The sequence below is a fragment of the Aythya fuligula genome, chromosome 6 (assembly GCF_009819795.1).
Source record: "Aythya fuligula isolate bAytFul2 chromosome 6, bAytFul2.pri, whole genome shotgun sequence".
NCBI lineage: Eukaryota > Metazoa > Chordata > Aves > Anseriformes > Anatidae > Aythya > Aythya fuligula.
The window spans coordinates 19,477,008-19,491,350 of NC_045564.1; the positions used below are offsets into that span (position 1 = coordinate 19,477,008).

The window sequence follows — 14,343 nt, forward strand, 5'->3', positions numbered from 1 at the left end:
ATGACTTCTGTATAATAACAAATTATTGCATTTATATTGCTTGCTTCATGTAGCTCTGAGCTTGCTTGTAAGATATTACTTCTACTTGAAGCATGATGCTGTTAAAATTAGTTTTAAATAAAAGAGAAACGTAAGCAATGCTGAGCCTTCTTTTTGTCTGGATAGAACTTTCCTTTACTTTCTTCACTTTGCAAAGTAAATTTTCCTTGTGATTTCCCTCTAATGACTGGTGCAGTAAGAGCTCCCCCATTGTTTCTGGCCACTCATGAGAGCTTTGCTAAAGCCTGTTAATTTATTTCATTTAATGCAAATACCCTTTCTTGCCAGATTCCAGGAAAGCAATATGCGCTTTCCTCATCTGTTTTTTTAATCCAGAAACTTACCATATGTGCTAAAGAACAAGGCTATTTTAGCTTCTTACTTTATTTTTCTGAAATGCTAGTTAAAGACAAGTTTCCTGTATTTCTTGCATTGTTTTCAAAATCTTTGCCAAAAAAAAAAAAAAATAAGCTGTGCAATAGCTTAGTAAGTAATTTTATTGTATCTAGTGGCCTATTGTGAATCTGTGCAGAGTGTGATGACAGATGACTTGTGATTAGCAAAATGTCTTGAGTATTGATAATATTTGTATTGCTTTCAGGTTTTTTCTATTAATATTGATGGATCTGATTTCCAAGAAGTTTTAAATGTTTCAGTTGACACACCTGAAAATCTAGCAGTGGATTGGGTTAACAATAAACTGTATGTGGTTGAGACCAGTGTGAACAGAATAGATATGGTTAACTTGGATGGAACAAACCGTGTTACTCTTATTGCTGAAAATTTGGGAAATCCTAGAGGAATAGCACTTGATCCAACTGTTGGGTAAGTGAAAAGTGTCAGGTCATGGTAAAATATACCAGAAATTCCTTTATTCACATGCACTAGGAGGAGAGCTAACAGACAGCTCAAGGTAGTTGTTTTAGAATCTTATCTAAAATCATTTAAACCTTCACATTGTATCCTAAACTGTTCTACATTACTGTGGGAGAGCTGTACACGGCTTTTAATTCCCTTTGTGTGGTGTCTGTTTTATTGCTTCGGCTCTATGTGCACAAGCACATATCTGAAATGTATCTGTGTATGTACAGATATGTTTTCAGACATAAGTATCTGTCTGAAAACAGCTAGACTGTGAAGTTGCTTCCAAGACTAGAAGTTATCCTTGAAGATTTGCGTTACCATCCCCAGATTTCCTAGTATCTGAAATAAAATGGTGGGGTGAAGCTGGGGAAGCTAGTGTCTCGCAGCCCAGTATGCTTCAGAAATGCATGTGAGCCATGGAAACTTAGATCTTCAGAGAACAGCAGGAGGAGCTTTGTGCAGTTTACAGTGATGGATGCTGCTTTCATGATGCATGGATTTGTCACCTGCTTATTCTGGCAGCACACTTAAGCTTGTATTTTACAAAGAACACTCAGTATTTCTGAGGTCTTTTGGGTGAAAGCATGTTTCTTTCTGGATTCATTCTATAAAAGAAGATGCAGATCACTTCTTGGGCAGGATGCATGAAGTGTGTTTTCACTGTATGCTGAGAATTAAGCTCTGGTCTTAAAGACTGCTGGTTTTAAATGATGATATAGTTTCCAAATGCCATGTAAAATGTTGCTTTTTGGGGGTGCAATCTCACTGAAACATGAGACTTCTTTTTTTCTTTCTTTATAGTTATTTATTTTTCTCAGACTGGGATAGTCTGTCCGGTGATCCGAAAGTGGAAAGGGCCTTCATGGATGGCACAAACCGCCAGGATTTGATAAAAACAAAGCTAGGCTGGCCTGCTGGAATAACTCTGGATATTGTATCAAAAAGGCTTTACTGGGTTGACAGCCGGTTTGATTACATTGAGACTGTAACTTATGATGGGCTTCAAAGGTAGGAGGAATATCATTCCTTGGAGGTTATAGATGTACTGATGATTTTGTGTCAAGGTCAAAGATAAATTTGTTTAACAAAACGGGATTCATAAAGGACGAAAATTCCAACATAATGAATGTGATGTACATTGATAATCTATGGTGTCATACTACTTCTGGAAAATCCCAGTTCCTTCATCATCCTTTGTCTTGTTTCTACATTGAATACTTGCTTACACTTTTTTATAATGTACTCTTACAGTTCACCACTATAGTACACATTTTGATAGTGTCTGCATTTTATTATTTTTGAATACTATGCATTGTCTCAGACCATCCTATCTTTGCATCTTTTTCACAAATGAATTTATTTAAACTGTTGATCTCCAAAGCATGACTTTGTATAATGGGTATTAAGTGCATTGCGTTTTGATCTTTTTACACTTGATATATCTTGTTATATCAATGTTGTCAGAAATTACATCCTCACTCACCTTATTGTGATGCTGTGGAAAATATATCAGCATACAAGAAAGGAGCCTTTGAGTTTTTGTGGGACTGTGCCTTAAAGTATAGTGTTTAGAAGCCTGCTTATCTCTGTATCTGTAATAGGTCTCTGTTACTTAAACACAAGACAAAATTGTTCACTTTCAACATACCTCTTACATAGTGACTTGAAAAGCAGTCCTCTCTCTGCTCAGCTGACTGGCTTATTGCTCAATATGTTCTTTCACTTATTCTAAAAATAACACTGATATCTTTGATCTGCTCCTTTATCTGTATTTTTTTTTTCAAGGTTGTTTTCAGGGTTTAATAAGACAAGACCATGTTTAGTAAAATCTCCGGTTTTTGGAGATAAAAACTTATCGCTAATAGCAACACCAAAAATCATGTAAATGTTGTGCAAGTGGGAAGAGGAGATGGCATAGTCATCAAACAATGTTAAGATATAGCTTACTGTCCAACTAATTGCATTTCGCATACCTACAGCTTGAACCTAAATCACCCTGAAAACCGTTAGAGTAGAACTGTAGAATTCATCTAATTCGTAGATCTTCCTTCAAGACTCTATGAAAATAATATTGTAGTGTTATTGTTATGTATTGTTTTGAGGGCTTATATCTCTCTCTCTCCCCCTAATGTTTATCTAGAAAAATATTGTTCCAATATCTTGCAAAGAATAGACACAATTTCTTTGGTTTTGCATGGGTTATTAGTTCAGGCCCCATTTCCACAAATCTCTCTTTTATTTTTATTTATTTATTTATTTATTTTTACTGTCTACACTGGATTTTATTTTTGGCCGGTGGCTGTTGCAGCCCTAATATTTTTATGTTCAAGGCTTGAATATTTTAAAATGTTGCAGGTATCCTTTCATTTCCTCTGTTAGCCACTTTCTAATTTTCTCTCAGCATTTATGAATCTATTGTTGAGTTTTTGATCATTCACTATTTTCCTGGAAGTGGCTAACATTTTTCATCTCCTTGTTTTCATATTTCTATGTTTTCTCCTTATGCACCCTGTATGTTTAACTTCATGTCTTCGGTTTATTTGTTCATTTTTGCCTGTACTTTGGCTGCTTCTATGTCTAGAGAAGTAAAAGCTAGTGAATAAATTAATAATGCTGTGCTTTTTGATCTATTAAGATAAGTTATTTTCTAGATAATATTTTGTAATTAATTAAAAATAAATCTTTATAACAGGAGAACAATAGCTCATGGAGGCTCAATAATTCCTCATCCATACGGAATCACTTTATTTGAACACAATGTTTATTTCACTGATTGGACCAAAATGGCAGTGGTGAAAGCTAACAAGTTTTCAGAATCAAACCCTCAAGTGATCTACCAGTCTTCACTGAGACCTTACGGAGTGACAGTTTACCATGCTGCCAGGCAGCCATATGGTAAGACAAAGACTAGCTGATAAATAGTGATTTAGGCATTATCTTACCAAAAGATGCTAAAAATTATGGAAGACTTATTTTGCCGTAAAGAACAAATAATTAAGATACATAAATTTTTAGGACTGGTCTTTATCATGCAGTGCTTTCATCCAGGTCCTATAGCTAATGACATGCTAAATGCAACATCTAAAAGCGGGGCTTACAAAACGTGTTGATATTTGGAAGAAACAAACTTGTGCTCATTGAATAGTTTTGGCATTTGGGACTTCCTCAACACCACAATAAGGGTGCAGTTGGAAAATGCTACCAGCATGAATGAGTTTTGTGAGAAACATTTATAAAGTAGATTTATATGTGGAAATTACCACCTTAATGATGGCCTCAGTGCCGTGCACTGTGCATATCTGTACAGAGCTAAATACCTTGAATGCTGGTTAGCTCAGGTGGGTCGTGAGTGCATTCCTGCAATCATACAACAACAGTTGCATGATTTCCATGTGATACAATTCCCACAGAGTTCACATGATTTATTATGGATGCTGGAAAAATGCTGAAAAATCAGAATTATGATTAAAAAAAATTGCCATTAGGTTTACAGCTGAAGTTATAATCGTACCTATATTATTTTCCAGTAAGAAATCCTTGTGGAAATAATAATGGAGGATGTGAACAGATCTGTGTTCTCAGCCACAAAACAGATAACGATGGACTAGGTTACCGCTGTAGATGTATACTGGGCTTTGACCTCCATGTAGATGGACAGCATTGTGTTGGTAAGTAAATGCCTTATGATTGCTGGAAATGGTAACGTTCCATTAACTGTAGAGATGTTTCTAGAACCTCTCTTCTGTAGCATTGTGGGTTCAATATGCAAAGGACTTTATGTTTTTCTATCACAGCTGTTTTTATGTAATAATCTCTGCTGATGTTCATTTCAAGCCACAGCGACTTTAACTCACATTCTGTAGCATTTTAAGAGAGTTTGATATGGATTGTGCGTATAATTAAGCTCTTTGCCCTGAAATTAACTGTGGATGCTTGCTAATATGCAGATTTTGCATTATTTTTAACGTTGCAAACTGCTCACTTACAGTATTGCACAAATCAAGTTGGTCTTCCTTTGAATAAGTATGATAAAAATAAGAAATTCAGGTTTGGGGTTGTGGGCTTCCATGAGGAATCCTCTGCTCTCTGGGTGGAGAATTGTCGCTAGGAGGTTTGCCATGTGCAGCTATTGGCAAATTAAGCCAGATATCTTGTCTGCAGTTTTGCTGTTTAACCATGCAGTTACACTTCTGGCTACTCAGATACTGTCTGGCAATAAGGTGGCTCCACCAAGCCTTTTAGTTATTCTTATGTAGATCATTGTAAAGAGATCAGCATAGAAGATCTCTGCATCCATGGGGATAATGTTTCCTATAAAGGTATATCAGGACCACAGAAACAATGCAAGAGGAAGACCTGACTACATCACCTAGTATTCTGGATTGTTTTTGTTTTTTTTTATGCTATTTTATTTTTCATGTCTGTGTATATTTAAATTCATATTGTATCAAGCTTTCTTCTTCGATTTCTAGGATAGTAGTGCTGCCAAAGGAAAACAAAGCTTTACAATTAATGCTCAGTTGTCTCACCCAGTAGGTAAAGGCTGTATCTGGTCTTTTCCTTTGCAGCTGTGCAGCAGTTCTTGCTGTTTTCATCTCAGCTAGCAGTGCGGGGGATCCCATTCAATCTTTCTACACAGGAAGATGTGATCATACCTGTAACAGGAAGCCCATCGTATTTTGTTGGAATTGACTTCTATGCTCAGGATGACACCATTTTTTTTTCAGACACAAGTAAAGACATGATCTATAAACAGAAAACTGATGGTTCAGGTGAGAAGCATTCTTAAGAAATTAAGAGTAATTGTGGTATGAAGAGTAGATTATTTATTCCAAAAAAGCAGTACAAAAATCTCATTGTGAGATATACAGAAAAATCTGTGTCACCTCAATAATATGTAAAATGTTTGTTAAAACCATTTGTTTAACTCATATTAAGCTCATGAAAGTAGTTAGTCAAAAGTCTCTGACAAACTTGAGGAACATGATTTGGAATTAACTATCTGTAGCACTTGTTACAACTTGTATTTGTCATTATCCATCTGTTCATATATGAGACTGAGTTTCTCTGTTTTATTTCCCTATCTGGAGAGCAGGATGCTTGTCATGATACTGAAATACAGAAAAAGAACACTATGTGAGATTTTGGGAGTCCTATTTGTGGTAGTGTAAAGAGTCTATCTAATTTGTAATAATGATCAAAGGTATATTAAGTCACATATAGTGTTTGGAACTTGCTTGATGTCTTAGATCAGAGTAATGGTAGACCACAGCTGACAATCCCTATTGAAAAAATAGGTAGGTCTGGTTGTTGAGTAAGACGTAACTAGAGGGACCGAACAATGTCGTGTCCTTACTGACCTTCATTCATGAAACTCCGTCCAGCAGAAGCTTGTTTTTTCTCATCTTGGCTAGTCATTACTTCTCCTCTTTTGAGTTTGTGCTTTTTAAGCATTATAACTCCTTTGCCTGGAGCGAAGGGCACCCCCTTACACACACACTTTGTTATTGTCTTTATATTAAGTAGCACAGAAGTAGCATTTTTACCAGAGAGAAGCACTAGTTTTGTGAACAGAATAATGTGTTCAGGTTATTTTCTCTGTTCCTAAATATGTACAGTGATTGAGTGTGTTGTAAATTTTAGGAAGAGAAATTCTGACAGCTAATAGAGTGGAAAGTGTTGAAGATTTGGCCTTTGACTGGATCTCAAAGAATCTATACTGGACAGACCCTCGGTACAGAAGCATAAGTGTGATGAGGCTGGCAGATAAATCTAGAAGAGCTATTGTTCAGAATTTAAACAATCCTCGATCAATAGTGGTTCATCCTGTTATTGGGTAAATATTCTTTGATTCTCACTTGAAACTATATGAGCAAGCTAACCTATTTTGTTCACTACCCTATAACGTTATTTAATACTACCCTTAACTTTGACTGTAGGCATAAGTCAAAAGGATCAAGAAAATATTCTTTGTAATATGTGCACTTACTTGCAAATGTTACCTGGAGGATGTATTTTTGCTTGGGTCTTCCTCCCTGATTATAGTTAATTGAAAGACGTAACAATTTGAACAGATATATACATTTCCTGTCAAAAGGAACAAAGCACTTCAGAAGATTTTGAAAATTGTTGTCCACAGGATAAATATTAATTGTCAGTACCACTAGCAGTTGAGGAGGGGAGAGGGGGTCAACACGAAGTTGTGTGGTGTTTTTTTTTTTAGGTATGTGAATACAGACACAGACACAGACACAGAATTTCTAGGTTGGAAGAGACCTCAAGATCATCGAGTCCAACTCGATGTGGTACAAATAAGAATGTCAGTGTTGTTCACATATTTGCTCTGCTTAAGTACATTATATAAGCAGGCTTATATGTCATCTGATGTGTTCTTACGTTCTTCTTTCAGGTATATATTCTGGACAGATTGGTTCCGTCCTGCTAAAATCATGAGGGCCTGGAGCGATGGATCCCATGCCTTGTCAATTGTGAATACAACACTAGGCTGGCCTAATGGCCTAGCAATTGACTGGAGGTAAGAGTAATACAGTTGTGTAAATTGTGTGCACTGGCACTTTCTTGTTGAAGATATATTTTTTTTCCAACTTGTTAGAAAGCCTGTGAAATGCAAGATATTTTCAGACAACACCCTTCCTTTTCTCTACCAACCTCTTGACAGATTTAGTATTGTTAATAGAGAAGACCTTAGTTCTTCCTAATAACATCTTTTTTCATTACTTCTACATGTGCCATTTTCATTACTTTTAGTTCTCTGAGGCTGTACTGGGTGGATGCCTTTTTTGATAAAATTGAGCACAGTACCTTTGATGGGCTGGACAGACGGACTCTTGAACGTATTACTCAGATGACTCACCCATTTGGCCTTACTATTTTTGGAGGTAAGTCTGACATTGAAAAGTATTATCTGTTAATATCAAATAATTTTGTTCATATGATGATATGTGAGATAAAAAATACTGCCTTTGCAATATTGTTTTTGTACAGAAAGCTGATGAAAGCTTCTGTAAAAATATGTTTAATACTACTGTTCTTTTCTAAGTCTGCTTTTATATATATTTTTATTTAAATCATTTGAGTCAGATCAGTTAACTCAATTAGTGCAACAAAGCAGATATAATGTAGTAATTATAGCTTTCAAGTTGTGTGCTTGTGCTGGAAAGAATGTAAATCGCCTCCCCAGAGATGATCAGTAATTTCAGCATTTTTTTAATTGTATGTAGAATTGATTGGATTTATAGTGTGTGTGAAGAAAGAATGCAGCATCTGATGCCTTTTGATATTGGGCAAAAATATCTTTTAAATATTTTAATGTTTTCTGAAGAGAAGTCTTAATGAATTATTTTAAAAATTGTCCTGGAATTTGAAATGTCAGGAGAGTCTGTTATATCTGTCTGGCTCTAAGTTCTGTCTGCCTCTGACTGAAGGGACTCACTGCCTCTGAAATAAGTCCTTTAGTCTTTTTCAGGAAACAGCTATGAAAAATTATTAAATTTACATGAAGTGCCTTGTGGTTTTATCTTGTGATGTTTGATCTTTTATGTCATTTTGCACTGTAACTGTAGTATGTTAAATGTCTTTCAAAACAGGTTATGCTTATTTCACTGATTGGAGACTTGGTGCAATAGTTCGAGTGAGAAAGTCTGATGGAGGAGAAATGACTATTATTAGGAGGGGCATTAGTAACATTATGCATGTGAAAGCATACGATGCTCATTCCCAAATAGGTGAGCTCATTTGTTGTGCAGATGAAAAACACAAAATATGGAATAAGAGGCAAAATATCAGGAAAGTAGACTTCTGTTTTCTATTTCAAAAATGGCCTTGCTGAATCACAACTGTGACATGTGCAAGACCCAGCACAAGCACTTACAGTCTTAGGTTCCATATTTCAGTGTTTTGTGACTATATGCAGTTTTTCTCTACCATATCTATTACTGTATTTAATAACATTGTAAAATGGAAATATGACTCCATTGTGTTTTGTGTCATTTTATCAGCAATTACAACCTTGTATTTATCTTTTTCTGGTAGAAGTTTTAGTTAAACTGAACTACTTATTTCAAAGAATTGGGTAAACCTGTATTAATTAAAGTACTATTCATAAAGTAATCACTATGCATAAGTTGATAATTTTTTATTATTTTTACTGTTGAATTCTATGCAGTTATATGATCTAAGCAAAGAATTTGGTATTGTAGTTGACTTAGTAAAATACAGTATGCTTATTAAATGTGATCAAAGCTTGTGTTAAGGTTCGTTACCAATTTGGTAACATAGGATCAGATATCCTAGCCTTGCTCAGCCAAAGGTCCTCATTTGCTGTAGAGTACTTATTTGCAAACATTTGCCAAAAAAATGGCAGAAAATTGGACAACATTTTATAGCATGTTTTTGGCTTTCTTAAACATTTGTGTCATTCAAGATTTTATGGAATTGAGGACCTACTGATGTACATTCTAGTACTCCTGTCAGTGAACTTGACCCTATTTTGCAGTATAGGCAAAACCAGGATTTGCTCCAGCATCTTTAAATAAACAAACAAACATTCTTATGCAATTACTTTGCACTTTTAATAGTTCCCAAGCTGTTATCACTAGTGTATACATTGATCTTCTCTATCACTTTTTAAGGCTCTAACTACTGTAACAGAGGAACAAATCCCAATGGAGACTGCAGCCATTTCTGCTTCCCAGTACCAAATTTTCAGAGAGTTTGCGGTTGCCCTTATGGCATGAAACTGGCTTCTAATCAACTGACATGTACTGAAGATCCATCCAATGAGCCACCCACTTTGCAGTGTGGCTCGTACTCGTTCTCCTGTGGTAATGGAAGATGTGTGCCTCGATACTATCAGTGTGATGGTGTTGATGATTGCCATGATAACAGTGATGAACAAAACTGTGGTTCTTTAAGTAAGTAGTCCCTGCAAAAAACAGCTGGAATTTGGTGTTTGCATTTCGGAAAGTTTGATGGGGCAGCCTGATTTCCTTACAACAAAGCCCAATTTGTTAAGGTTGTATTTATGGATAAATCCTAAGAGCTATCTGGAAGATCAGTTACTTCAAAATGAATAGGGTAACTCCTAGGAATAGGGGATTCAACACTGGGACACCTAAGGAATGCACGAAAATACTAACTAGTTCTTAAAATTGAATTTGCAGAGTAAAAAATGTCTTGTCTAAAGAAAAAGTTATTTTGTTGTGTAAATTTGAAACACACTGGAATATGACTTGCTTGTCATATTTTAATGCATGGAGAAGGACAGTCTTAATAAAGATGAAGATGTTTTAAAAAGCACAGTAAGAAAAATAACAAAATCATATGCATTGCCTAGTCTCCATCTAAGATTAGCTGTTAAATTAAATAAAGGTGATGCTCTAAATAGAACTTTTTATTATATTTGGGCACTTCTGAACTATTTGTTACATCTTTTTTTTTTTTTTTTTCACAGCAAAGTGAATTGGAAGTACATTGTTTTATTTCCTGGTTTACCTGGAGTGGCTCATACAAAAGCATTGTATTTTGTTGATCAAATAAATTGAGAGAACGAATGGATAATTAGTTTTGATAAAATACTGAAGATTTTTTTTGGCTTTTATGGCATACATGGTGCTTTTTTCTTCAGAGTTGATCATTCCTTATAAATCACAAACAAGAAAATAGGATATATTAATAAAATGTGCTCCTTACTGAATAGGACTAGCAAGTATGACTAAGATATAAAACCTGTTTCTTATTAGTAGGCTAGTCTTGAACAAGTAAAATGCCCTTTTGGGAAAAGGAAAGTATAGAAAAAAAAAAAAAAAAGGCTACTTGAAGACATGATTTTTCTTGTCTTTAGATTGTTTTGAAATGCTTAACAATTCACATTTTTATTGATTCTTGCAGACAAAAAAAAGCTTGTAAGAATTTAGTTCAGTTTTTCAGCATGTTGCAACAAGACCGACACTTTCATTTTAATTAATGCACATTTTAGAATTTGATGCATAATTTACGGAAGATAAATTTTGGAGATCTTTGTAAGTGTCCTCTTTTTTTTTTTTTTTTTTTTTTTTTCTTTATTTAGACAGTACTTGTTCTTCATCAGCTTTTACCTGTGCCAGTGGACAGTGTATTCCAAGTCGCTGGCGTTGCGATAAACATAATGACTGTTTTGATGGCAGTGATGAATTGCATTGTCCTACACAAGGACCCACTTCATGCCCTGTAACCCTGTTCACCTGTGACAACAACAGATGTATTCCTAGGATCTGGCTATGTGATACTGATAATGACTGTGGTGATGGGTCAGATGAAAAAAATTGCAGTAAGTATCTGATCTGTCATGTTTTGTTTTTTTTTGTGTATATATTTACATAGATATGTCTGTTGGTATAAAAATGATATATAAAATTAGGAAGAAATAAGTTATATCTGAGATTAATATTTTGCAGTCCATAAGATGTCAAAAACTCAACTAATATGAACTACCAGAACCAAGTTAAATGCAGAAAAATCATTAAAAAACAGTAAGAAGGGGTAAATGTGATTATTCTAATTATGATGCTGCATAATGTCATCCACTGCAATTTACTGCAAAAATCAACTGGAGCTCACAGGTCCTAACTGCTTACTTACTGAGTGATCTCAATAATACCTGATGTTGTAGTCAGCTAATTCAGCATGGAAGTATTTACCTAGAAGTATCTGTAATTATTTCACAGTGAAGTAGGACAGTTTCTCTATATAATTTCTTTAGCATCATTTCTCACTGATTAGAATCTTCTGTTTGTTTTTTGCCTACATATGAATAAATAATTACTTGATACTAACGCATAAGTGCATGTCATTTGTATGATTACCAGCTGCTGTATTGCATGCTGCAAGTCAGTGATAGTGTCTTTATGCTGTCTCTGCATTATCTTGAGTTCAGAAGACAGAAAATAAACACAGCTGTGTTTATTGTCATTCTTAAATAGCTTTCACAGGTACTTGTGAACCCAGGCAGTTTCAGTGTCCGGACCATCGCTGTATTGACCCATTCTATGTCTGTGATGGAGACAAAGACTGTGTGGATGGTGCTGATGAGCATGACTGCAGTAAGTGTACTTTTGTTTGTTCAGCACTGCTTTCTAGTTTCCTACTGTTGCCCCTTGAAAGGTCTTTGGTGACCTCATACTACCAAGATAGCAGATGGCATACTAAACCTAACCATAAATTAACTCTGTTTATGATACTTGTTTTAGCATTTGTAGTAAGCCCTTTGATCTCTTGGCTGGTTGTGAAATTGGGGGTATGAAATCTAAATTTTCTGTAGATTGCAAGATCACTGCATTTTCTCTGTACTGTGGAAATCATGGTCTTCACTGGAACGCGGACTCCTGATACCATAACTGTGTTGTGCACCTGTAGAAAAATAAGGTGTAGTCTAACTCTATAAAATAAAGTAAATCACTAAGGTAATATTTTTTATTTTTTAGTATACAATTGCAGTGCCACAGAGTTTAAATGTGTAAGTGGAGACCAGTGTATCAGTTCTTACTACCGGTGTGATGGTGTTTTTGACTGTAATGACCACTCAGATGAGACTGATTGCCGTAAGTATATTGATGCGGACAAGCCTTAATTTATTCGGTGAAGCTTCTCAAAATTTTGTCTTATCTGCTATATCAAGTAATTTGCAATACTTTCATTAGAACCTCAAATTTTTTTTTTAAATGTACTTGTTTATAAATAGTTCTTGTGAGCAGAAATTTCAAACATGGTATGTTCCAGCTCAAGAATAGATTTCTGGCAAAGAATAGTGTCTGCATTCCTTTTGGCTCTAAAATTTTGTTTTACTTGGCACCTTGGTTTCAAGGCTTAAAAGAAAGAAATTTATTCAGGTAGAAAGCTGTAAATCTTTTATCCATGTGAGTTATATTGAAGCTTTTTCCTTGAGTAATTTTTCACATTTAACGTAGGATTTCTCAACGCAAGACAGTGAAAACTTGTTTCAGAGAGTAAATTCACGTTGTGTTGGGCATGTACATCGATATCATTAAGCGTATCAATATGTACTTGCTTAAAATATAACAATTGCTTTGCTCATCATTTTACAAAGAAGGAGTTAAACTGGCCGGATTCTGGAATGTTATGTAGATTGATTGTAATTCCGTGGCCTGATCTAAAAGTGACAGAGTTCTTTGTAGTGTTGTAACTACTTATGCAAGATGTGAACTGAGCATAGTAATTTTTCATCTCTATCTAAAATTAAAACAGTGTCTGAACTGTAACATGTCACTGTTTTAGCTACAAGACCGCCAGGGATGTGCCACCAGAATGAATTCCAATGTCAATCAGATGGCAGTTGTATTCCTGCTAACTGGGAATGTGATGGACATCCTGACTGTGCAGATGGCTCAGATGAACACCATAGATGTCCTGCCAGGACCTGTCCTCCATCCCTTTTCCGCTGTGACAATGGCAACTGTGTCTATCGAGCATGGATATGTGATGGTGATAATGACTGCAGGGATATGAGTGATGAGAGAGATTGTCCTACTCAGCCCTTCCGGTGCCCCAGCTGGCAGTGGCAATGTCCAGGTCACAGTATCTGTGTGAATCTCAGCAAAGTATGTGATAATTCTGCTGACTGTCCAAATGGAGCTGACGAATCCCCATTGTGCAGTAAGTTACTGTTCAGGCATCTACAATAGCCTACAATGTCCTGTGGCTTCAGAAAGAAACAGAATATGTTGAGTATCCAGATGACAGCCATGTTATAATCAACATGTATAAATAGCGTAGCAGCATTTCTATCAGAAATTGTAAGCTCACTGTAATTAAAGCACTAATTACAAAGTGGAACTTGCTTGCAGATGAAAGGAGACTATGGTAAATTCATTAGCTAAAGTCTGATCTTATGCTCTGAATTGCACTGACTTAAATATGGTTTTTATATAGCAATATGGGAATGAGCTTGGTTTTCCCTAATACATTGACTAAAGAATGGTATGCTTTAAGTTCAGAAGAAATGTGATTCAGTCTTTAGTATTTTCTTTTTCTAACTTCAAAAATCATGAAAAAAATCGAAAAGCTCACATGTAGCCAGCATTTGTATTTGTGTTGATTATGGATTGATTTAAGCATAACCTTTTTCTTTCTTTCCTTCCTTCTTTTCTTTTTCTCTTTAATCAATGCACATTCTCAGATGAACCCCAGCCAGGTATGATTATAAGTGACTTTAAATTATTTTTTATTAACTCAAATTTAGGTCTGGAGTTGTACAGTAAATATTTTGTATAATCTAGATAGTTTTGAAAACCTTGTTATAAATGTTTAGGAGCATTTTCTTTAGCATTCATTTAATGGGATTCAGAAGTAAATAAATACTATGTTATTATCTGTCTTTATGTGTATTGTGTATGAGAGCCTCAGTTCAGGCTTATGTGGCATAAC

At 35.3% G+C, this 14,343-nt stretch overlaps 1 protein-coding gene across 1 annotated transcript in view; it reads left to right on the forward strand.

Annotated features, from left to right (window-relative positions):
- LRP2 (LDL receptor related protein 2) overlaps positions 1–14,343 on the forward strand; it is a 116,525-nt gene that overhangs the window by 40,037 nt on the left and 62,145 nt on the right. Inside the window, exons 12-26 of the mRNA XM_032190022.1 lie at positions 641–864; positions 1,705–1,911; positions 3,596–3,798; positions 4,431–4,571; positions 5,472–5,675; positions 6,547–6,739; positions 7,313–7,438; positions 7,672–7,802; positions 8,511–8,648; positions 9,555–9,836; positions 10,991–11,230; positions 11,883–12,002; positions 12,384–12,500; positions 13,195–13,572; positions 14,096–14,110. Of these exons, the coding sequence (XP_032045913.1) occupies positions 641–864; positions 1,705–1,911; positions 3,596–3,798; positions 4,431–4,571; positions 5,472–5,675; positions 6,547–6,739; positions 7,313–7,438; positions 7,672–7,802; positions 8,511–8,648; positions 9,555–9,836; positions 10,991–11,230; positions 11,883–12,002; positions 12,384–12,500; positions 13,195–13,572; positions 14,096–14,110 (2,719 nt within the window). The remainder of the gene's footprint in view (positions 1–640; positions 865–1,704; positions 1,912–3,595; positions 3,799–4,430; positions 4,572–5,471; positions 5,676–6,546; positions 6,740–7,312; positions 7,439–7,671; positions 7,803–8,510; positions 8,649–9,554; positions 9,837–10,990; positions 11,231–11,882; positions 12,003–12,383; positions 12,501–13,194; positions 13,573–14,095; positions 14,111–14,343) is intronic.